Source organism: Natrix helvetica (assembly GCF_964273705.1).
Source record: "Natrix helvetica genome assembly, chromosome: Z".
NCBI classification, from domain to species: domain Eukaryota; kingdom Metazoa; phylum Chordata; class Lepidosauria; order Squamata; family Natricidae; genus Natrix; species Natrix helvetica.
Genome location: NC_138554.1, coordinates 119772821 through 119797738, shown reverse-complemented (window position 1 = coordinate 119797738; position 24918 = coordinate 119772821). Strand labels below are relative to the sequence as shown.

General features: G+C 39.2%; 1 protein-coding gene across 1 annotated transcript; it reads right to left on the bottom strand.

Moving 5' to 3' along the window:
* Positions 1 to 4490: 4490 nt before the first annotated feature.
* RAB18 (RAB18, member RAS oncogene family) lies at positions 4491 to 20768 on the bottom strand. The gene is made up of 7 exons (XM_081971318.1): positions 20607 to 20768; positions 17280 to 17335; positions 13540 to 13601; positions 11824 to 11896; positions 10263 to 10381; positions 10053 to 10119; positions 4491 to 7533 (listed from the first exon to the last, which is right to left on the bottom strand). The coding sequence occupies exons 1-7, from the start codon at positions 20672 to 20674 to the stop codon at positions 7361 to 7363; spliced, it is 618 nt and encodes a 205-aa protein (XP_081827444.1). The 5' UTR covers positions 20675 to 20768; the 3' UTR covers positions 4491 to 7360.
* Between the last annotated feature and the right edge of the window lie 4150 nt (positions 20769 to 24918).

Genomic DNA, 24918 nt, shown 5'->3' with positions numbered 1-24918 from the left:
AGCTGCTGCTGCTTTTAACAACGGTTAATAAAGAAATTTTGGCCAGAAATGAATGGTTTCAGTGCCTCAAAATCAGACTACAGATTCTGACAGACGTCAGTACAACAAAGAGACAGGAGTCTTTTTTCACTTCTTAATGATATAACATGAAAAGAGGCAAGATCTACAAAGAAAATGCAATGATCTCTGCTAAAACTGCATGAAAATTTGCCGAAGTACTTAGGCTAAAATGGTACTTCATTTCCTGCATATTAAAAATGTCACCATGAATAAATTTGGCTGTATTCTGCAAATGTCTATGAGTAGTAGTAGAGACCTCTGAGTAGTTCAACCTCATTTTACTCTCAGCCTTGTCCATGGCAAGACTTCTAGGACTAGATTGGTTATACAGCATTCAAAAAGACAGGGCAGGAGTTTATACATCACAATCAGGGGTGAGTTTCGGCCAGCGTTACTGCCAGTTCGGTGCGTGCGTAATTTATGCACACATGCATACATCATTGTGCAGTGAAGCATGCACAGTTGCCTGTAAATAGGTCTGTGTATATTGAAAATGTCAAAAAAAAAATGCCACGGTGATCGGGGAACCGGTTTGAGGGCGTGGCGAGCCTGCTGTCCCTATTGGTTCAGTGACTCATTTGCAATTTCCACTACCACTTCGCCCGAACCGGTGTGAACTGGTAGCAACCCATCTCTGATCCCAATAGTTCATGAATCTGGACTGGTTCCGTTGCATTTCTACTGATTTTCCATTCTGACTTCCTTCGCTTTCTTTGATAGGAGAAACGTGTATGACACTTTGGGCAGAGTGTACAGTAAACCAAATAAAGTTGCATTTGTGCACTCTCAGGTGAAGACATATGTACATAGCCAGAGGTGGTATTCAGTCATTTCTGACAGGTTCTGGAGAAACAGTAGCAGAAATTTTAAGAACCGGCAAATAGGCTGGCCCCTCCCCTGCTGCCTCCCAGTCTCCCAGCTGATCTTGTTTTATTACCTTGAACAGGAGAATGGAGCTGGAAAGCAGGTGGGGAGGGGATGGAGATTTCGCAGTAACCTTCCCCCGCCATGCCCACAAAGCCACGCCCACAGAACTGGTAGTAAAAAAAAATTGAATCCCATCACAGTAGACAGCTACAGAAATGATCTTTTCTAGTGATCCGGAAGACCAAATGCAGATGGATGAACTGTGGTTTAACAGAGAAGAGAGTATATGTAGCAGTTGAAATCAAGAATTAGAAATTGCTATTCTTAATATATACACAAATAAATTATATTATAGGTAGCCCTCAACTTACCACATTTCATTTGGAGTTACAATGCCACTGAAGAAAGTGACTTATGACCGTTTTGCACACTTACAACCATTGCAGCCTCCCCATGGTCAAGTGATCAAAATTCAGCTGCTTGGCAACTGACTCGTATTTGTGACTGTTGCCGTGTCCTGGAATCATGTGACCATCTTTTGCAACCTTCTGACAAACAAGATCAATGGGGAAGCCAGATTCACTTAACAACGGTGTTACTAACTTAACTGCAGCGCTGGCTCTTTGGCTTTGAAATGGAGATGAGCACCACCCCTAGAGGCGGGAACGACTAGCACATGTGTGCAAGGGGAACCTTTACCTTTATAACCCATCTGTATCCATTTACAGTAGGATAGCCACAACTTCTATAATTAAATGATGAGATTCCTAATCCTTTCTAAGTAGCACCTTCTAAATCTAGGCTTTTTTGTTACTCTTCTCTGTACTTCAAATGCAATAATTACAAGAATAAGTTAATGAAGAACCGTGGTGCCGCAGTGGTTAGAATGAAGTATTGCAAGATAACTCACTGCTCATTGCCATGAGTTTGATCCCGACTGGCTCAAGGTTGACTTAGCTTCCCATCCTTTCGAGGTCAGTAAAATAAGGACGCAATTATTGGGGGCAATTTACTCTTTCTGTAAACCACTTGGAGAGGGCTACAAAGCATTATGAAGTAGTATACGAGTCTAGGTGCTATTGCTGAAAATGTGTTCCTTTTAATAGGGTACTCTCCAGTACTCAAATGTTTTAAAGTATTGAGCTAGGGAGGTGGGAGGCATCTGAATGAAAATCATGAGGCACGGAGTCCTGGTTCAGCAGCTTCTAGAGGGGGCAGATGTTTCAGAAGCTTATGTATAACTAATGAGTGGTCTTCTCCCATTGCTGAAGGTGGAGTCCAAGTTTTTTTCTTCCTCCTGGTGAGAAATGCCTTTGGTGAGCTGCTTCTCCTGGTAAAAGGAGTTGTAAATATTCCATAAATATTAAGATTACACAAATCGACCCCAATCAAAGAATGGTACAAAATGTACTCAAGTGCCATTCCCAGGAGCTTCAGTTCTCTTAACTAAAGGAAAATATTGTCTATTTCATTTCACACTGCTTATTGGCCATCTTTTTAACATTTACAAAACGGACATGTAAATAAATGTAAATAAACTTCAGACTAAAGTTGACTTCATCTTTTCTGTGTAATATTGAAGCAAGAAATTAGCCATTAAAGATAAAGGTTCCCCTCGCACATATGTGCTAGTCCCATGATGGCGAACCTATAGCACGCGTGCCACAAGTGCATACGGAGCCATATTTGCCAGCATGGCAGCCCTCAGCTCCTGCTGACTTTTGGCCTTTTGGAGGGTCAGGGAGGCCGTTTTCGCCCTCCCTAGGCTTCAGGAAAGCCTCCGGACGTCCGGTCAACCAGACATTCGGAAGCCCAGTTGGCCAGTTGTGACTGTTTTTTTGTCCTCCTCAGGCTCTGGAGGCTTTCTTGAAGCCTAGAGAAGGTGAAAATGGCATCCCCCATCCAGAGGGCCTGGGGAAGCAGTTTTCATACTCCCCAGGCTTCAGGAAAGCCTCCGAAACCTGGAGGGTGAAAATCCCCTCCCTGTACGTGGTTGTGCGCACATGCGCAGGTGGGGGGCATGCACACACGTGCAGGTGAATGGGCACACATGCGATAGCGCATGCGCAGTTTTAGCACCCCTTTAGAAAAAGGTTAGCCATCACTGTGCTAGTCGTTCCCGACTCTAGGGGGCAGTGCTCATCTCCGTTTCAAAGCTGAAGCGCCAGTGGTGTCTGAAGACGTCTCCATGGTCATGTGGCCAGCATGACTAAACGCTGATGGTGCAATGAACACTGTTACCTTCCCACCAAAGTAGCCCCCGTTTTTCTACTCCTTTTTTACATGCTTTCAAGCTGCTAGGTTGGGAGTAGCTGGGACAAGTAACCAGAGCTCACTCCATTATGCAGCACTAGGGATTTGAACTGTCTAATTGCCAACCTTTCTGATCGACAAGATCACAGCTTAGCCACTGAGCCACTGTGTCCCTATTAAAGGTAAAAGTCCCCCGTCCCCCCCCCCCACATGCGTGCTAGTCATTTCCGGCTCTTGATTACTTTAACATTAAGGTTATTAACATTACTTCAATGTTATTTTTGAAAAATGTAAACACTTTGGGTTTGTGCAAGTATATTTTTCAGTGAGCATTCTGTCAAAACCAAATCTTGCATTACACAAACTTGTTCATAGAATATCAAAATGCTGTGCTGGATTGCACTTGCGTACTTCCTCACAGATGTTTACCCAGCAAAAGCTTTATTATATCATTCTGCTTATTGTATACCTATATTTTCTCTGATTTGCTACCTGCTGTTGTGCAGTCAGTTTTATCTATCTTCACAGGTAAGGGACAACTACTAACTACCACCATCTTTAAAGCGCTCCATGGCATAGGGCCCAGTTATCTGCGGGATCGCATCCTCCCACATACATCCCTGCGGCCAATTCGCTCTCACAGGGAGGGGCTTCTCCTGGTGCCGTCCGCTAGGCAATGCCAGCGGGCGACGCCAAGGAGTAGGGCCTTCTCTGTGATGGGCCCAACCCTCTGGAATGACCTCCCCCCCGACATTAGAACCACCACCGACTTCCGCTCCTTCCGGCAGAAACTAAAGACTCACCTGTTTCGACTGGCTGGCATGGCATAATTTCAACGCCTATCTCCTGGCATGTACATTTTTACTGGTTTTTAAGGGGATTATTCTGTAGACTTAATTTTATTGGGTATTGGGATTTTAATGGCTGTTTATTTTAATTATTTATTAGCAATGCAGTCCTGCACACCTTTTATCCTCCTCTTATCCATCCATCTATTTTATATTTGTATATATATATATATATTGTCCATTTGGTAATTTTAATTGTTTTAATCTTGTTCTTTGACATGGACTGTACACCGCCCCGAGTCCCTTTCGGGAGAGGGGGCGGTCTATAAGCGCTAATAAATTCAAATTCAAATTAACAACTATTTTAATGTTTATGGCTATTAAGTCAAAAATGTTCATTTTGCAGTTATACATAGTTTATTGTCAAGGGAGTAGATGCAGTATTCCTGGGAATATGGATTTTGGTTCAAAAAGTGGGTTCAGGTGAACATTGGTAAGAAAAAAAAACTCTGCAAAACCAAATCTTTCTCATAGAAAGCAATTTTAATATTTCAAGATGTTAATTACAACCAGAAAAACTACCTTACATATGTCATGGTGTTAAATCATGCCATTATTTCAAACAGATAACAACATAGTAACTAGACTGAATCCACTTTAGGGAAATACTTGAATCAGTATAATAGCTCAATTGCAACAAATACATACCAAAGACCACTGAGGACTGAAAAACTTTGCAAAGTGATTTTTATAACACAGCCATTCATTTGGTTGTATCCAGTTTTCCTTACCAACTAAGCTAATTTAAATAGGTATCCATATTTTTCAAAAAGGCATTGATCTAAGCAATGAATTTGCTTAACAGGCCAGTCTTCCTTCAAAGAGCAAACTTTTAAAGTGATCAATAGGGGTTCAGTTTTAACCTGCTTTCAAAGATGCCTCATTAAGGCTTAATGAACTGAAATGAATACAACTTTATGCAGCAATGCATGAATTCTGTTTGTTTAAGGGCTGTGTCAGCCTCTGAATGGCACATTGACAGTAAAATGGGCAAGGCCTGGAGTCATTTTCACATGTAGCCTCTAGAGATCAACAGATAAAATTAGTGCTTCAAACAAGTACAAAGCTTCAACCATAATTTTATTACCTCAGCTCCCATTTCCCTGAATGTATACCTTCTAGAAAAAGTTCTGGTATGGGGTTTCCCTTATGGATTTAAGACGTTATCGAAATTGGATTCTCTCACTTAACACGATAGTAAGGAAAATAAGTGTATGACAATCAGACATGATTGATCAGAAGAAGAAGAAATTATCCTGGGACACATGCATTTGCCTTCATTCGTGAAAAAAGAAAGAGATAAAATGATAGTTAATGTGGGCTATCTTACTTTTTACCTTAAAAACTGTGCTTACCTCCTCCCCAATCAAGTAGACAGAGGCAATTTGCTGGAAGGAACAGTACATTTTCAACTTTGCATTAGGCATAATTATAAATGATATCAAATCATTTATTCTTAATTTCCAGAGAGGTACATGAGACTTTGCAATTCCTGTATGTGTAACATCCCACCAAAAGATTAGTTTTGTCCATTTCTATAGATAGTGTCTAAGACAATTTTCAATTAACTGTGGATTAGTTTTGTATATTCACTGATTAGAGTATGTAGTTTGGTGCTTTAAAAGATTTTGCATCTCTTTTTTTCCAGACAAAGCATAAAAAAGCGTAAAATATTAAAACGTTTTATTATTTCTATAATTCAAAGGCTTTCACTTTTTTGCACACACAATTTGAATTACCTTGGGATAGAAAATGGGGATTTTGAAAAAAAAAATACTACTCAAATTAATCCAAAACTTCAAGTGGGTCAGAACAATATCAAGGGGAAACGTAAACAAATAATCTGACTTTTTTTAATGAGATGAGTTTCTGCTGCACAAACTTTTATTACAATGTTAAAAAAAACATACTTTTCGACAATAAAATTTCATTCTGCCCTTACCTGTATTACAAAGAAACATGCCCGTTTGCTGATCTATAATTTACTAAGCAAAGGAGATGGAAATCAAGTGGCATTATATAATGTGTAGTGCAATGCATGTGAAACTTTCAGAGTTATTTTAAATGCAATTCTTCATTAGAGTAACTTCCATGGTTTTCTAAAAATGTAAAAACTGAAGTATTATAAATGAAGTGCATTCAAATCGGAACAGCAGTCTATTCTTTGAAAAATCAACAATAGTTTGCAGTGCCTAAAGTGTACAAAAAAGTATAAACACATGTCTGTTTCTGTATTTACAGGAAATTGCACAGTAATTTAAATTGCTTACTTAGATTATTAATTTTTAGTAAGAAGGGGATGCCAGTATTGCATATTAAGTGTCCTTGCATTAGGATTTCCAAAATTCATCCACACATGGGGGGGGGGGGGGGGGGAGAATACTGCAGAAAAAATTTATTAACTATACAAGTTCCCTGAAACAAGCCAGCCATAGGCTGTTTGTTACAGCAAAACCTCAACAAAACAGCATATTCCTTACATAGACATACACATCCAGGAGATATTTTCAATAATTAAGGTTTAGAATCAATAGCTGCAAATGCAGCAGCCATTTAATTCAAAGCTTTCAAACATCAAGGCTCAATAGTTTTTGGTTACTGAGTCCAAATCACACTGGTAACACACAGAAACGTTTAAAACTTGGCAAGGTGATTTACACAATGCTACTCTGTGAAACCCTTAACTAAAAAAGCATTCTCCTACAGATTTGCACCGTGACCTTTGTGATGCAAAGTACCGTTCCATGCTTTTCAGGGTTAAAGCCCCAAGGGCTACTTATTGCAGTGATCATTTAGAAAGTGATCCTTTTCCTTCCCTTGCAATTCACAATCACCCAAGACACGTTACAAGCTAAAAAAGGTGTTGCTTACAGCTCAAAAAAGATTGTATCATCATGCTATTAAACAGTTAAGAAAAGCAATTGCCAGCAAGAAGTGCAAGTCTTATTTCTATCTGCTTGCATCATTTGAGATGTACCTCAAACAATCCTGTGATTTGGGTTAGAGACCAGAGTACAGTCAACATAAATGTATTTTGAATATTCCATGATAAAGTTATGAAATATGAGTGTGCATGTTCCTAGCAAAATGGGATGCTACGTGTATGTATGTATATATATATATATTTAAAAAAACCAGAACGTTGCAATTTTGGCATGCTTATCCACGGCATTTCTCCATTGGAAAAGCTGCAGGATACATTTTCTCTGGAAAATGTTCCCTGCCACCCTACACAAATATGTGCAAACTGCAAGGTCCCTAAAATAGCAGATATGAGTTATGTACAGAGGATATTTCTACCTCTTAAATAAGTAAATAATTGTGGTAAGAGTTTATAACACAGAACAGTAGCCACCGCAGGCACCCTGATAGCCCTCTTCATCGTTGGATAATTTTACACCTCTGTTTTGGCTTTCACTTTCCCACAGTCCAGGAGTCTGAATTATTTTCTCAACAAGTTCTTCAAAAGCGCATTGTACACCGTCACATGTTTTTGCACTTGCCTCTGGAAGGGAGAGAAGGTGGGGAAGAGAGAATAAATTATGGTAATGTTAAAAAAAGACTTCACTGTACATTTACCATATTGCAGCTCTAGAACATGAAAGGAGGTCACCCTAATAAACCCGCAGCATTAAATAAAATGTACCAGTATTGGAGGAACATACATACATTTTTGGGTAAACCTATGAAGGGGGGTGGGGGGTGTTATGTATTTTTCCAAATTATGGAACTCAACAAACCCTGATCATAAAACATTGAAAGACATAATGCAACCATTTTAGTCTTTATTTTAAAAGGCAAGTAGAAGGATGAATGACTGAAAACTAGTAGTTTCCAACTCAATTTTAATGCCATAATATCGTTGGTTGCAAGGCCTGTATAAAAGGGCAGGAGCAGTGCATAAAGATTGCAGATTATCCATCTCTGTTTGATAGAGAAGAGACTACTATATGAAAAGCCAATCAAATGCAAACCTATCTGGGGGACAGGTTTATTTCATGAAAAACCAAAAATCTGTACTTTCTCTCCCCTAACCCTTACCACACAAGTTGAATTTTATGAAAATTAGTCAAGTATTTAATTACTTCTATAGTTATCACTGTTTCTGTTTTCAATGGCCATAGCTTAATTTGTTATGTTGCTGAAGATTTAGAAACATATTCAGGTTAGACTACTTGGCTTCATTGGAAGCAATTTCATATTATCACTCCAGTGAATATGTACTGTAGAGGAAAATATCTGAGGACAAGCTAAAAGGCAAGTTTCTTCCTTAGTAATGCCTTCCAGTCTTTTCCTGATTATTTGTGAAACTCTTCTATGCTTGCCTGACACTTGAAAAGAAATAAGCAAGATTCTGCCCCGGGGAGTTTAATTTTACAACTTAAAGAGAATTCTAATTAGGTATCAGTGAAACTAAAATAAACTGCAGGCAAGTGAAACCATGAACAAAAATGCTTTCAGTAGAATGCATTTAGATTTTTTTCTAACTCACGAGAGCTCATTTCCAGGCTATTAGAAAACACTCATGAATTAGGCAGGCAAAAAAATAATTCATATGTTTGCTATAGAAAAGGATATAAAAGTCATGAAAAGTGTTAATATTTCAAATACTGAACCTTTCTGTCATTTCACTGGGATTACCTTTCATTACATTAAGGCCAAGAATGATCAGAGCTGAACACTGCATGAAACCAGGAGATTGCTGTAAGTATAGGTAGTCCTCAACTTACAACAGTGCATTTAGTGACCATTCAGTTACTAATGACACGGGAACAAGTGACTTGCTACATTTATCACACTTATGACCACTGCAGCATCTCCATGGTCAGGTGATCAAAATCAGCTTGGCAACTGACTCATATTTATGACCCTTGTAATGTTCCAGGGTCACCCTTTTGTGAACTTCTGACAAGCAAAGTCAATAGGGAAACCAGTTTCATTTAAACAATCAGGTTACTAACTTATCAACGGCAGTGATTCACTTAACAACCGTGGTAACAAAAGTCGTAAAACAGGGTGAAACTCATTTAATAAATGTCTCACATAACAACAGAAATTTTGGGCTCAATTGTAAGTTGAGGATTATCTGTGCTTCTCAACTTACAGCCAACCATTCGAAGTTACAACAGACCTGGGCGAGGGCTACTTATGACCTGGATTTGAAGTTCTAGTGGTCGAAACAGCCCCGTCACAGTCAGATGATCGAACTTTGGACATTCGACAACTCGGTTGCATTTACAGACATTTGCAGCATCTTGTAATCATGTGACCATATTTTTATGATGGTTTTTCCATAAATCTTCCCATACACCGCCACCACCACCACCGTTTTCAGCAAGACTTCAACCCTAACAAACCACCGGTTCACTGGGGCGTTTCACTAGAGCCCAGAACCATAGTAGCCGCTTTATGATCGCTGCATTCACTTAATGGCTGCCACAAAAAAAATGTAAAAACAGGTCAATCATGTGACCAACCCATTTTATGACCATGGCGACTTACCTGTACTGTTATCACCACTTGAAGCATTCTGCTATAAATAGGCACTACATGATAACTTTGTAGTAGCTATCAACTTTAGCCAAAAAATTCCCATAGCAAGTCATGATTAAAGAAGATTTATATTCTTCTACCATGTTTTATCATTTAATATTTTTGTTTTCCATCCAATTTCAACCTTATGAAAATTATCCATCGCATTTAATCAGGGTGTAACCAACATGGTCTAATGTCCTTTGGGATAGAAACAGATTACTTATTGTTTTGTAAGAAGAAAGGAGAATGTCTCTGCCTGGAAGAGACAGCAGGATCATGCATCCTGCTATAGGGATATGGAAACTATATCTGGATCTTTCCTGAATACCTTGGCACTTATATATGTTTCATCTATTAATTTATATAGTTCAGCTTATGCTGCTATAATATCATTTTTTGTACAAAACGATAATATATCAGCTATGATAGCAGTGTAAAAACTGGACTTGATGGAATATTGTTTTACCACAGTTCATTTCAAGAACTCACCTATAAATAACATGGAATGTTTTCGGGCAAACTTAAGACCTTCATTTCTGTCAACTTCTCTATTTTCCTATAAGAAAAGTAGAACAATTAAAAGATCTCTCTCTCTCTCTCTCTCTCTCTCTCTCTCTCTCTCTCTCTCACACACACACACACACACACACACACTCACACACACACAATATGCCACTGATAATTTTTAAATCAACTTACCTTATCTATCTTGTTTCCAACTAGCATTTTAACTATGTCGTATCTTGTACAGTATGTTTCCAATTCAGTTAACCAATTGTCCAGTTTAGTAAATGTGTCTCTTCTTGTGACATCGTAAACTGAAATGAAAATTTGCATGGTTATTACCATAATAATTCAAATCTGTGAACATTAAGTCAATCATTTTCAAATTCAAACTACATTCCTGCCTTTCTCTTCTGTTTAAGATCGTTTAAATTATTACATTACCAACATCTAGATAACCATTACTCAAAGCTATATAAATCTAAGCAGTTATACTGAATGGTTTTATTTTATATTAGTACTAAAAACTTTACTAAAATCCATTTTGTTATGAGTTTGTTATAAGATCCTGTGAACTGCCAGGTCTCAATGAAGAAAGCTAAAATGTGGTTAACAAATATGTGGATAACCTCATGAAGCCATACGTAGATACTGTTTTACACAAATACACTGTTGCTTATAGAGAGGCATTCTATCCCTACTTCATTATTACATTTTTACTATATAAGCAAATCTGAACACAGCAAATCAAGCAGTCAGAAAATGAAATGAGATTGATAATTCTTTTACAATAATTTGTTTATACCAAGCTAACATCATCTTCCCAAAAGAACTATTCTTAGAGGAACACAAATCATCCAAATATCAATTCTGAAGAAACTACAGTACAGATGGCATGCAATTCCAGCAATGCCTTTCTTACTACATAAAATATCCATACAGTATGTAGCTTCAGATTAAACCTATAGCAATCAGGCAAGCAATTATTTCATCACCCTTCTGGTGATTTGCCAGTTCCCCTCTTTAGATATGCAAATTAGAAAGGAATTCTGTGCTGTTAAAAAGGAAAAGCCTTTCTTGAGTTTGCAGGAAAGAACCACCTCAGGATGAGGACAAAGAACAGAATCAGGAACAATGCACTGTAAAGTACAAGGAGTCCTTATTTAACAACTGATATCTTAGCAACTGTTCAAAGTTAAGAAGGACTTCCCCAGAGCAACTTACAACCCAATTCCAAAGTTCCAATGTCCCCCCCCCCATACACACACAAACAGGGATGTGGGGGAGAGCGGAGTCACATGATCATATTTTGGGCGCTTGGCAACCAGCTCACATTTACAGCCATTTGTAGCATCCCATGGTCATGCACTGTAGTTTTTGGTGGTTTTTGTGCCAACCCCCCGTTTTTACTTCTAGTTTCCTGCAAAAAAATATCAATTAAGGAAAACGGGTTCCCTTAGCGATTGCCACAAAAAAGGTAACAAAGCCAGTGTTATGACCCACTTATGACTAATTCTGGTCTCAGATATAGACATAAGCCGAAGACTACAAATATCACCTTCTAGCAATTCTCATAGGACTGGTTTACTACTCTTAATAACTTGATTTACTTCATAATTTGACAGTGTTAAGAACTAAATATCATAAAGTGGGTGGATACTCTGCTAGAATTTCATCAAGGCAAAAGAGTTAAAAACTGAAGTCTTAATACAAATTAGAGTATTTTTAGATAACCAGTGAGTAATCACATGTTTACCCAATATAACTCCTTGTGCTCCTCTGTAATAGCTGGGTGTTAGTGTTCTGAATCGCTCTTGGCCTGCAGTGTCCTAAAAAAATTCAGAAAAATTTCAAAAGAATTCACCTCCTTAAAAAAGCTGGTGTTCGTATAACATTTGAACTACAAACTAGTCAACTACATGTTAATCTAATGTGAGCATCCAGCTTGTATCATAAGCTCGTTAGCACTGGTTATGACTTTATTCAACCAGCTTATCTATGCCTCTTCAAGAGCAATTTGCCAGACAGTTTCATAAACAATTGAAACACCTGATAACCACACTTGGCCCACCAACACTAAGTTCTATGTGTGGAAGAAGAGTTATTCCGAGCACACTAGATTAGTTTCGGAAAAAAGTCAGTCCATGCCATAGAGGTGATATCAATTTCTAACAATAGAATAGATCTACAAATCTGCCAAATTATTAAGATAAACCTTTAGGGTAGAAGTCTTAAATTTGTGACTTAAAGGCCACATGCATGTTCAAGATAATTTTCTGCAACTGGTGCCAGAATTACTCATGTAGCAGGAGAGTGATATCCAGCAGTAAGCCAGCAGATTGCCGACTATGGCTAGGCAGTACAGATTGCTGACTAAAAAGGAAGAATGAAGTGAAACTCTGAACTTGGGAGGATGAACAATGAGTGGTAGCTGCACATCTAATTCCTCATCCAACTGGCGTCACAGCCCAGGTCAGGCTTGTTGGCTTCCGGACTGAGAAAGATGCTGCTAGCACAGATCTACTCTGGCCGAAACAGGCATCCCTATTTGCCTTTAAATCTTCACCCCAGCAACTTCACCCGTTCCAGGTGGACAGGAGGACATAAGAGACTTTATGCTCCTTTGCTACCGGTTGAGTGGGAAGAGAATGGGCATTATGGGAAAGGAGCACAGAGGTTGGCAGCAGTAGCCATGATAAATGTTTTTCAGCAGACTAGGAAAGGATGTGAGTGTGAAGGAGGGCGCAATGCATTCCTACCCAAACGTAATGAACAAAAAGGCAGCCTTGGGTTGGCCTTTGGCAACCCAAACTCTGACACATGGGGCTGAGGTGAAGAAGTTGTGGCATTCTCCACTGAATTCTCTCTTCAGGGTGCTTCCTTGCCTTCTTCCTAGTAGCTATGCCACATGGCATCCCCTGACAAAACAGTTCCTAGCATTAAACTAACCCCATACACATATTTCTGCCAATTTTTTTTCTCCAACAGCCCTAATAAATAGATGAGGCTTAGGGTCAAATTTTAAATATGATTCAATCTGCCCTTCAAACAAACCCCCGTTTGCCTATTAATTAATTAGAAAACATCAAATGACAAATACTTTTTTTCTGTGTAATGAGACATTTAAAATCTGCTTTCCTTGTGCTATCATTATAACATGAGTGTGGAAGAATGAAAAGTATCCCAAGAACATGAATGTATTTTGAATTATTCATATTAAGTATTCCTTGCAATAACGTTCAAATTCTGAAAAGCAATATGATAATTACAAGTATACAAACCTTCTAAATTTAAATATTTCCCCTTTGTTTAAATCATAACAAAACATCATACTTATTCACCAGTATTTTGAAATCTTACTTACCAAAATAAGACAAATAATTACTTACACGTATTGCTATCAACTGACAACATATTCAGTTATAAATTCTGATATGCTAATGGAGTCTTATATTTTGTTATTAAGACGTACCCAAATTGCAAGCTTAGCCTTATTTCCATCAACTGAGATTGTTTTCACTTTGAAGTCAACACCTAAAATACAAGAGCACAATGTTGTTTCAAACACGATACTGAGAAGTAGGAAAAATGCTGAATGAAAGACAGTGTTATGCATCAATTCTGAAAGTGATCACATATTCTTATTACCCTATTATTGTGGAATAATTTGGAAGATTAGACTAGAGTTTTAATGGTACTTTAACACATATAACAAATAATACTCAATACTAAACACAACTACTTAAAGAAATTCAGCACTAAAAAGCAAACCATAGAGGAATGGCATTGGAAAAATCTTTAGTTGCAAGCAGCACAGAGGGAGCATGAGGAGGTCAAGTAACATGAAATACAATCTATCTGCGGGATTCATGCTGTTTCTAACTTCTTCTGCTGCTGCTTCTTTTTTTGTAATTTTGTAAGAAACTGCTTCATTAATGAACTTATGGCTCAAGTATAAAATAACCAACTCTGTAGCTGCATAATTCATTCATTAAAAAGTATCTAACAAAGTGAGGCCCTTTCATTTTATGAACTCTGCAAAAATGACTGAGAACATAAAACCAGTATAATTATAGGGGGCAAAACAGCCCTTTATACACCATTTGTCTCATGCAAAATATAGGCCTGCATTCAAGTAAATAGTCTTTTTGTAAATGTGGATTACTTACTGTGGATGGTCAGGATTGTGTGTTAGTCACTTTTACCAGAGGCATTATGGTTTAAGGTAACAGAACATTAGTAGATATAAAACAGAGGGGGGGAGAACGGGGACCGATGCCTTGCAATCCCCAAACCCCCCTTCCCTTAATATTTGGACTCCTCAATCTTTTCCGAACTTGTAGCGTTCCAATGCCAAAGCTTCAACAGACACAAATCTTTTCCTACACCCACCTTTATCAGTAGCTCTTTCTGTTTTACTCACCAGCCTAATCCATCCCTGGATCTCCTGCACCTGTCCTGAGCAGAGCCCTCTGGGCCAGTGCACCTGCAAGGAAAGCCTTGGGGCCACAGATGGGGAGGCCCCAGCAGCCTCTCTCTTCAAGCTCCCAATCTCAGCTTGCACTTTGCCTGCCTCCTTGTGGCACATGTACACACAATCCCTATTCCTGCCAGGGTTCTGCAGGCTAACCCAGTGTTAAGAGGTTGTAAGCTTGTTTGGTCTCTACTTTTCTTTAAATAAATCAAGATCTCCCAGGGAACCCCTAGTGACCTTCCATGGAACTCTTGGGTGTTTAAAGTCATAGGCAAAATACGGCAGTGCATTATACATTATATGTCCTGGAGTCATGATTAATGTATCCATTCTTACGTTCCAAATCTTTCTTCTAAGAGTTACATCACTCTGTTCTGCCATGGGATTGTGATGAAATTCCTCCAACTGTTGGTTTACATCACTCTCCTACCCCTTTTCAAGTTTAAATACTGCAGACCTTTGGGACCCACTTTGTTTTTGACGTCTTTTAACCCTTAACCTATTTTATGTTGTTTTACTTGGCTTCTTTTATTGAAGTATATTTTAAATTTTTATATTTTTTATGCTTTTAACTGTACAACACCCAGAGTCATTCCAAGTAAAATGGGCAAGGGTAAATTGATAAACTCCATTCAAAATGATAAATTTACTATTAGCTCTGTATTGTTAAGTAATATGCAAATAAAATTTAAAGGGTCTGTTTACATTGTTTCAGAAATATTTATTTTAATATTTAAAAATGTAGAAAATCAAATTGACCTTACAAAAATATGTTTTTCCTTCTGATTAATACCATCTTTAGATGTTAAGATTACAGTGCTCTTTACCCAATTAATTTAATTACAGTGGCAAACCCACTAGGAGAAAGACCCTTCCAACCATAACCACCTCCCTGATCTGAATCAGATTTCCTCTTCCTCCTTTTGTTCTTATTAAGACTTCATCATAGATATCTTTGCAACTAAAAAACTGCAATCTATTTTGGAACCATGTAGTTTCAATAAACATGAATTCTGTAAAACTGAATTTGAAGAGATTTTAAAAGGTTCCAATCTATTGTAAAATCATAGCACAATTTTCATTTGTTAACTATATTCAAATATTAACCATACTAGAGCTTTAATAAAGAAGTATTTTAAGGAGGGCAATTTAATGCAGTGATTAAAGCACCAGGCTGGAAATCAGGAGACCGTGAGTTCTAGTCTCATTTTAAGCATGAAGACAGCTGTGTGAACTTGGTCCCACACTAGGAAGGAGGCAAAGGAAAACCACTTTTGAAATATTATCAAGGAAACTGCAGGGACAATTGCTAGGAGTCAACATTAATTTGAAGGCATAAAATAAAATGACAGTAAAAATATGTAATATCTTAAAATTATGAAACTAGGCAGGAAAGCTCATCCTCTAAAGAGGACTTTTGTTAATGATAACATTTTTTCAAGAGTATAATAAGAATAGAAATCTCTCTTGTATATTAATGTATTTATCCTCAAGAAAGGGTAAACATTAAAGTCCCAATAACATACAAACTCTCCTTTACTATGCAAATAATTAAAATAAAAGGGCAAAAAAATAGCAGAGCTACACACCAATCAAAAGAGGTGCTTTTTAACATATGGGAGTGCAAGTGAAATATCTCCCTCCAAATCATTAGACACCATTTTTTACATAATTACCCTGCTGATTTCTCTGGGCTATTTTTGCAGGCATGTACATGTAAGTCACTCCGTAGCTTAATAATACAAAAGAAAGTGTTTTATACTTTCTCCAATGCTTTTGAAGAATTTATACAACTTGTGAAATCTTTTAACATATTAGTTCAATTTAAATAATCATAGGTTGAAAGCCAAGCAGTTATAAAGTCAATGCTTTTTATTTATATATTCCAAACATAGGAGAATTCTCTGATTAGTACATACTTTACCAAATTCTTACCATGTTTCATTATGCCCGCTTTCTGTGAAGCAAATTATAAGATATCCCTTCCAACTTTCCACAGCATCAGACTAAATACTAAAAAAACCTCTTAAAAGACAAATAGGCACAGCTGGTTCATGTAAACAAATCAAGAATTAGATTTTGCCTTTATTTTGGGGTTGTTGAATTTTTGATTTCTTTGGGATGCAAACAGTTTATAACACAACATAAAAATATATTAAATATATATATACAGATAATATACAATAAAAAAGAATGCAAAAGAAAAAAACAAGCACTATTCAATCAACCTATGCAAAGTCAAGGCTTGAGTTATAGCATGGCACTTTGGAATCAAGATTAATGGTTTAAGAATTGACACATCAAATAGACGTATCAAAATTAATTGAACTTGTTTTAGATCAAGTCTGATTTTTTGTGTGTGGATCTATTCAAGGTATAATTAAAATGGGATACAATGATATATCCAGATATTTCAAATAATATGGATATATTTAAGGGCCAATAATCACCATAAACAGGAGTAAGATTAATCATTATATGGTAGAGCAGCAGCTTCATGTTTAATTTCTTTATTCTGTTAGAAGAGTTAAATTTTGTAAGATGTCTATTTGTCTAATATACAAACTATTGGAAGTTTGTAATCTAACGGGGCTAATCAGTATTCTGTTGCAATTATACTTAGATCAGGAAGAGCTTTCACAATTATAAAGATTCCATTTTTATCAAGCAACAAAATAATGTTAGCACTGTTTCATATTCTAGATTTGATCAAACGAATACAATCAATACAAACTTACCAATCGTTGCTGCAAGTTCTGGATCAAATGTGTTATCTGTAAACCGTAACAAAAGGCTGTATAAAGGAAGAGAGGAGAAAGAAATTAGGTTTTACAAATTCTGCTGGAAATATTCATTACCAATTCAAAACTCTATTAAGCAATTATAGTTTTAACGAAGAACACCTTCTCTTTCAATGAAAGTATTTTCCAAAACTAAGATCCAACATCCTTACAAACAGTTCCCCTGTATACTTCTCCATCTGGAGCCAGGCCATCCTGATTTGTCTTACAGCTTTGAAAAATTAAAAGGAAATAGTAAATTAGTACATTGTAAATAAATCTTTCCTTTCCATAATGCCCCCCCCCCCTGCCATTACTTAAAAAAAATGTATCAGATTACTATAGGCAGTATTCTGTTTGGGGGGTACATCTATCAAAAGAAAAGGGGGGCAGGACTAAATATAGAAAAAATGAGGCAAACATGTCCTAAGACAATCTCATCAGCCTGCCCTATTGTGATCATTTTATGATTGGCTACAGGTATCAAAACAGTCATTTTGTAATTGTACACACAGCACATTCTCAGCATTTAAGATGTGTTTATCAATCTAAAAAGAAAGATTCCTAAGACATCAACCTTATATATTATTTAACTAGAGAAGGAGCTTTTCTTCTTTTCAGTAACTGTACTACTACTATGGGCGGTTTAGCTTAAAGTTACGTCTTCATATCAGATAATTTTGTTTCTCATTAGACTATACTATTTATGATTTAAAAACCCACTTAAATTAAAACAACTTCACCGCCTATTTATCAGACAGTAGCTACAGCAGTACTTGAATGTTAAGATTTAAGATGTCAACAGTATATTTATAGATACCCACGGGAACACTATCTGCAGATACTCATGGAATAGAAATAATATATTCCCAGTGATCTGAGAAGTTCATCTTGCTGATCCAAGTTGTAAACTCTTTCAACAGTCTTAAAAACCTCTACAACCTCACTGTACCAAAGGATGTGCAGATTATGTGAATCAATCTTGAAGGACAGTTGCACAAAGAAGTGTTGAATAATAGACATTCACACGTCTGGTCAAAGTTTGTTCCAGAGATAGGCAATTCAGTGCTCGCTTTATCTTTTAGACTAGAAAATCCCCATAAATCAGCATGTTTAACAAATAAGGATCACATGAGTGGTTGCTTAAGACTTCTTAGGAAACCATGTTGCCTATTTCATCCCACTGGGAGTCTGCTGTAGTAAAATATCCAGGTTTCAGCCACAGGAGAACAAAAAAAGAGATCATGTTCTACTTTCAATTATATTCAACACACCATCTCATGTTTAAGTAAATACACTCTGCATTTAAAAAAGAACACCCCTTCCAATCTCTTATCCTTCGTGCTAAGGAAATTAAATATTCCACAAACCATCTTAACTTTATTCCTTGTACAGTCTCAGCTTACTTTCCTAGAGGCTCTGAAGCTTGCAGTATGCCTTGCATTATTTATTTACAGATAAACAATACCTTACAAAATGTAAACTTTTAAAGTCATATACTTGGGGATGATCTAACCCAAAAGGAATTTTGAAACTCTGCCTGCTAGCAAAGCACTTGCAACAAATTACAGTATATCAGGGCAATGGAGATGGGAGGGGGGGCAGTTTGTGTGTGCGTGCACACATGTGTGTGTACAAGGATGTATGTATTCCCCCATTTTCTTTCACTTGTGTAATTTCTGAATTGCAGGTTTGGTATTAGAAATTATTTTATCACATAGCCTACTCTATGATGAACATATAATACTTCCACAGGCATAGCAAATAGTGACAGTCAATCAAAACATCTTGAATCACAATTCAACTTAATGCAAACATTGGATAAACTAGTTATGGAGTTTACCATTGCTTCCAGAACAAGCCTTTCTGAAGAACTTTAAAAAACTGGTTCTGTCACCAAGCCTGGAGGTCAGGAGGTGGGGCTGAGCCAATACATTGGCTATGTTAATTGTTATGGGTGGATCTGTTTACATTCTAGCTATTGGTTGTTTTCTCTCTCTCTCTCTCTCTCTCTCTCTCTCTCTCTCTCTTATATTTTTAACATTGTTAGCAACTAGGAGTTATTACCTCACCAAGGGTGACCAAATAAATTAAAGAAACATGAAATAATCTTTAACTGCTGGAATTCATACCCCATACACACCACCTAATGAGAAGGAAGGACTTACTGGAGAAGAGCCTAATGCTGGGAAAGACTGAGGGCAAAATAAGAAAGGGACAACAAAGAATGAGGTGGCTGGATGGAGTCACTGAAGCTGTCTGCGTCAGCTTAAATGGACTCAGTGAGATGGTAGAGATGGTGCAGGAGGCCTGGAGGAAGGTTGTCTATGGGGTCGAGATGAGTCAGACACAACTTTGCAACAAACAACAACAAGACACCATTACTGTATTGTGACATCTTGTTTTTCATTTGTAGCTGATATTTAAAGAAAATATTTTTCCTTAAAAAAAATTGGATTTACTGCTGGTTGCAGTAAAACTAAGCCATGTCATACCCGACAGGACTTCACCCCAAGCAATAACACCAAGGGGGTTGAAAGAGACACATCACAAGGAAGGCAAAGGTTATTGTAAGCCATCCAAGAATCACCAGTTACTTGTCAGCACTATGGACTGAGCAGGAGCAGCCAGGAGCAAACAGCCAACCCTCCCTCTCCCCCCACCACATCCCCCCAAAAGGGCAAGACCACTCCCCTGTGAGGTCAGGCAAGAGCAACCTCAAAGGAAACGGGGCCCCACCCCAAATCGTGATGGTTCACCCTGCCTACCCCCAACTACGAGATTTAAGTTCAGCCTTCCAGACGGCTGTCAAGCACAATGAAGAGGCCCCCGAAAAGCGCAGGGCCTCTGAGCATTCGCAGAGTGCGATCCTCCTCTCTGAGCCACAGGGGACAAGAGGGCCGCAGAGAAGAGAGTCGGGGTCAAGGCTCACCTCAGGCAGGTACCCCGCTGCCCAAATCTCTCCTCCCCCACCCGCCCCCAATTTCCACAAGGAGCCCCACCCCTTCCCCCGCCCACTCCTCCCGCCGCCCCCTTCCCCCCTCCGAAGGACCCTTTTAGTGAAGAGCCGAGTCCCACCAAACTTGGAGGACTTTCTGGCGAGTAAATATAAATGGCCTCTTCCAGGGAGCAAGACTCCCCGCGACCGCCCAGAGAAAACGCCCTTTCGGCTCGAAGGGGCGCCCGGACTGGGCCCAGGCCGGGGCGGGGCAAGGAAACCCGGCATTGGGAGAGAAGGCCGAAGCCGACCCGAGTGAAGAAGAAGGGAAGGGAAGAAGGGCTCACCTGGACTTGCCTACGCCGCTTTCGCCGATTATGAGGATCTTCAGCGTGGTTAAAATATCCTCGTCCATCCTGACCGACAACGACACCCCACCAAGCACAGGCGGCGCCTCCTCAGTCTCTACGCCAGCTGCCACGTCTTCTGCGCATGCGCCCCTCGGGATCCGCCCCTTTGGCGACGCCAAAGTCCTTGCGGGGTGCGCACGCGTGTAGGACGCCTTCCGCGTCTCGGTCATGACCCCGCCCCCTCGTCTTGTGTCCTGGTTCGCCTGCCGGTCTGGGGCTCCGGTAGCGCAGGCGCACATCGTGTTCTGAGCGTGGGGAAGGAGGAGGGAGGCACCAGGGGCGCGGTTATTTTGCTTGTTGAGACAGGCAGCAAGAGAAGGAGAAGGAGGAGGAGTGGCAACCGGGGTGTCACGGGGCGGCGTGCTTCAAGGAGGGCTTGGCTGCGCTTTACCATGAGTCATTAGGCTGTTGTAGCAAGACCTGCTGTTACGTACATACATTGAGTTGCCGCCTGACGATTCCGTCACCTATTAGTTAGGGTTGTAGGTCTATGGAGATTTTCAGTCATCCAGGTCATGGTTGTCCCCAAAGGTGCTTTGTTTCGAAAGGCAACTGGATTTTCTTTGTTTTTATTTATTTATTTTATTTATTTAGTTTGTCAAACATGTAAAAGATAACAGGTATAGATATAAATATGAACACACTAGATGGGTACCAATAGATGGAAACAGTAGAACAGGGACAGTAGGCACTCTAGTGTGCTTATGCATGCCCCCTTACAGACCTCTTAGGAATGGGGTGAGGTCTACGGTAGACAGTCTAAGGTTAAGGTTATGGGGGTTTGGGGATGTAACAACAGAGTCGGGTAGAGCATTCCAGGAGTTGACCATTCTGTTACTGAAGTCATATTTTCTATCATTAAGTTTGGAGCAGTTTACTTTGAGTTTGTATCTATTGTGTGTTCGTGTATTATTGTGATTGGAGCTGAAGTAGTCATTGACAGGTTGTAGCAGACAATTTTGTGTACTATGCATAGGTCAGACCTTAGTCGGCATAGTTCTAGGTTGTGCAAGGCCAAAATTTCAAGCCTGGTGGCATAAGGGATTCTATTGTGAGCAAAGGAGTGGAGTACTCTTCTCGTGAAATTCCTCTGGACACTCTCAATTGTATTAATATCTTACATACAGGCAGATGAGCTTTATTAGAGAATTGGTCTAGCAAAGGTTTTGTATGCCGTAGTTTGCAGTACAATATTACTGGAGAAGAAGCTTCGCAAGATTAGATTGACAACTCTTAATGCTTTTTTGGCAATGCTGTTATAGTGAGCTCTGGCACTTAGATCGTTTGAGATAAGTAATCTCAGATGAGTAATCTCAAATGATGAAGGTTCTTGGCTGAGAAGTGAAACATCTTCAAGCAAAAATAAAGAAGAACCAGTTGCCTTTTGAACCAAAGCATCTTCAGGATTAGCTAAAGTTAATTTGTTACATTTAATGTGTGTTCTAGGGAATGTTAACTTGTCCTGGATGGTAGAAGTTTCCCCCTTTGTTGAACCCCACTTGCATTGGACTTTTTAATTTCCAGATTTGTCTGTCATCATGAATGTATTACTAACATATTTGAAGGATACAAAATATTTGAATACCAACGTTTTAAGAAATTGGCTTCTGTCATACTAATGTTGCACTTTTTCCGTAGGAGTGTTTTTTCATCTTTGAGGGGAAATTATTTAAAGTTATAGTTAGTATTAGGCAGGGGAAAATACAACATACTTTTTATTGGCTTTCCTTTACATTACAACAATGGACGCGGTGGCTCAGTGGCTAAAACACTGAGCTTGTCAATCAGAAAAGTCGACAGTTCGGCAGTTCGAATCCCTACTGCTGCGTAACGGAGTGAGCTTCTGCCAAACTAGCAGTTTGAAAACATGTAAAAATGCAAGTAGAAAAATAGAAACTACCTTTGGTGGGAAGGTAACTGTGTTCTGTGTACCTTCAGTGTTTAGTCATGCCAGCCACATGACTATGGAGACATCTTAAGACTGCGCTGGCTCTTCGGCTTTGAAACGGAGATGAGCACTGCCCCCTAGAGTTGGGAACAACTAGCATGTATATGCGAGGGGAACCTTTACTTTACAGCATCTTGTAGTGCATTGATGGCAAACCTTTTTTGACTGCCGTGCCAAAAGAGGGGGAGAGCATGGGGGGGGGTGTCGTGCACCGGCGTGCCATACCCATAATGCTATGTGTGCAACGCCACTACCCCACACATATGCGCGCAACCAGCGACACCCCCCCCCCACTTTTGCTGTGGTTTTTTCACCCTCCACAGGCTTCAGAGACTTTCTAGAAGCCTGGGGAGGGCGAAAACAGCCTCCCCCGCATCCCTGAAGGCTCCAGAGGGCGAAAAATGGACCAATGGCCAAACCGGAAGTCACCATATCCAAACTTCCGGGTTCCCCATAGGTCTGTTTTTTGCCCTCTGGAGCCTTCCCTGAAGGCTCCAGTGGGCGAAAACCGGTCCTACAAGCAAACTGGAAGTCCATTCCCGAAAATCCGATTTGCCCGTAGGGCTGGTTTTTCGCTCTCCAGAGGCTTCAGGGAAACCTCTGAAGGGTGACAAACGGCCTCAAAAGAAGGCCCGACAACATCTCGCATGCCCTGACAAATGGCTCCGCGTGCCACCTATGGCCATCACGGATGTAGTGTCTTCTAGATGTGTTGGGTGTTCAGTTCCTAACCAATTTCACCAAAATTTTGGCTGGAAGTCCTAAGATTTTCAATTTGTAACTAATTATGCTTGAAAAAGTTATTAGATGCCATGATGTGTCTACACATTTTTAAAAAATTAGAATCATACAGGCATTGATTTTCCTTTGATATTCAATGGAAGCAAAAGACAGGCTTTGAAGAATAAGATAGATAAGACATTGGCACTTTTGAATTTGGTGTTAGAAAACAAAAGGATCATAGAACGTATAGTTCTCAAGTCATGTGACCAGATTCAGATTACCATATTTTGAATACGTGTGAAGACCAAGCTCTCTTGAGAAATCTATAGTGCTTGGAAGGAAAAAGGACAACCAGCAGCAAAATGAATAGACAAATTATAAGAAAGAAAACTGTTAGGGACAGATAATCCTGGAGATGGTATATTTATGTGATTGCTAAGAAACCACCTGACCACACATGTTCAGCTAACTGTGGAAGATAAAAGTACTTCTGAGTTGAAGTAGACTCGTGGTGCTTTTATCTATGCCATTTTCTTGGCAACATTATTAATGTGGTTTGCATTGGCCTCATTAAAAATGTATTCCTGACTTTCTAGTCTAGCCAGTAAACTGAAATTTGCAGGTAATTCCTCATCCAACTGCTAACCACAGCTGACACTGGTTAGCTTCTATATCAGCCAAGATTATTTAAATGATATCACCCCAAAGGCAACATAGCAGTTATTCCAAATCCTACAATGGAAGACAGATGTCTCTGGTACTTTCATGATACTTTTTGCAAATAACCAGCCTGTTTCAAGCATCAAAACAAAAGATAAACAAACAAAACTATGTGGACCTGCCCCTCACTTGGAGAACCATATTTTGCTTTGGAAATGAATAAAAAAAACTAATTGAGAAACATCTAGCCATACTGCCCTCTTTTAAGATTTTCTTAATTATACTAGGGACCCAGTGGTGGATTCCGGATCCCAGTGCAACCAGTATGGTGCAATGGGGCTGGGCGGCCACCACATGAACACGCGCAGCACGCGCATGCGTACTTACCTCCCGTGACACTCCGTGACGCCTCCATGATGCTCCAGCTGCTTGGCAGAGCATCGCACACCATGCGCATGAGCAGAAGCCCCGAAAACTTCAGATACCGGTAAGAAGCGCGGGTGGGCGGGTGGTACCTATTGGTTACGGCAAGCACCGGTACACCCGTACCGGGGAGTATTAGTCGTAACCCACCATTGTAGGGACCACAAAATTAAAAACAAATCAATCTTCTATATAGAATAATATAGTAACCATTTTGGTAAACGATTTATTTTTCCCTTCACTTTTCAGTCAAAATAACAAAACTAGACATCCAGTTGTCAAACATGGCTCACTTCTCCATTGCAGAGTTCAGCTAGCACACAACTGGAAGGTGTTCCAGAAGACGATAATGTGGGTAAAACTCTTCCTAATTTTATACAGGTAATATTCAAGTTACAACCAGACCTGAACCCAGAATTATGGTCATAAATCATGCCAGTCATTAAAAGAGTCACCCCATGACTATATCCTGTTTTACAACTTTTTTTGCGGCAG

What these genes read in the sequence shown, in the direction of transcription:
- RAB18 (XM_081971318.1), bottom strand. Translation starts at nt 20,674, where the DNA reads ATGGACGAGGATATTTTAACCACGCTGAAGATCCTCATAATCGGCGAA. An exon ending in AGAACTTGCAGCAACGATTG is followed by an intron (nt 13,602 to 17,279) that starts GTAAGTTTGTAT and finishes CTTGTATTTTAG; the next exon opens with GTGTTGACTTCAAAGTGAAA. An exon ending in ACATTCCATGTTATTTATAG is followed by an intron (nt 7,534 to 10,052) that starts GTGAGTTCTTGA and finishes TCTCCCTTCCAG; the next exon opens with AGGCAAGTGCAAAAACATGT.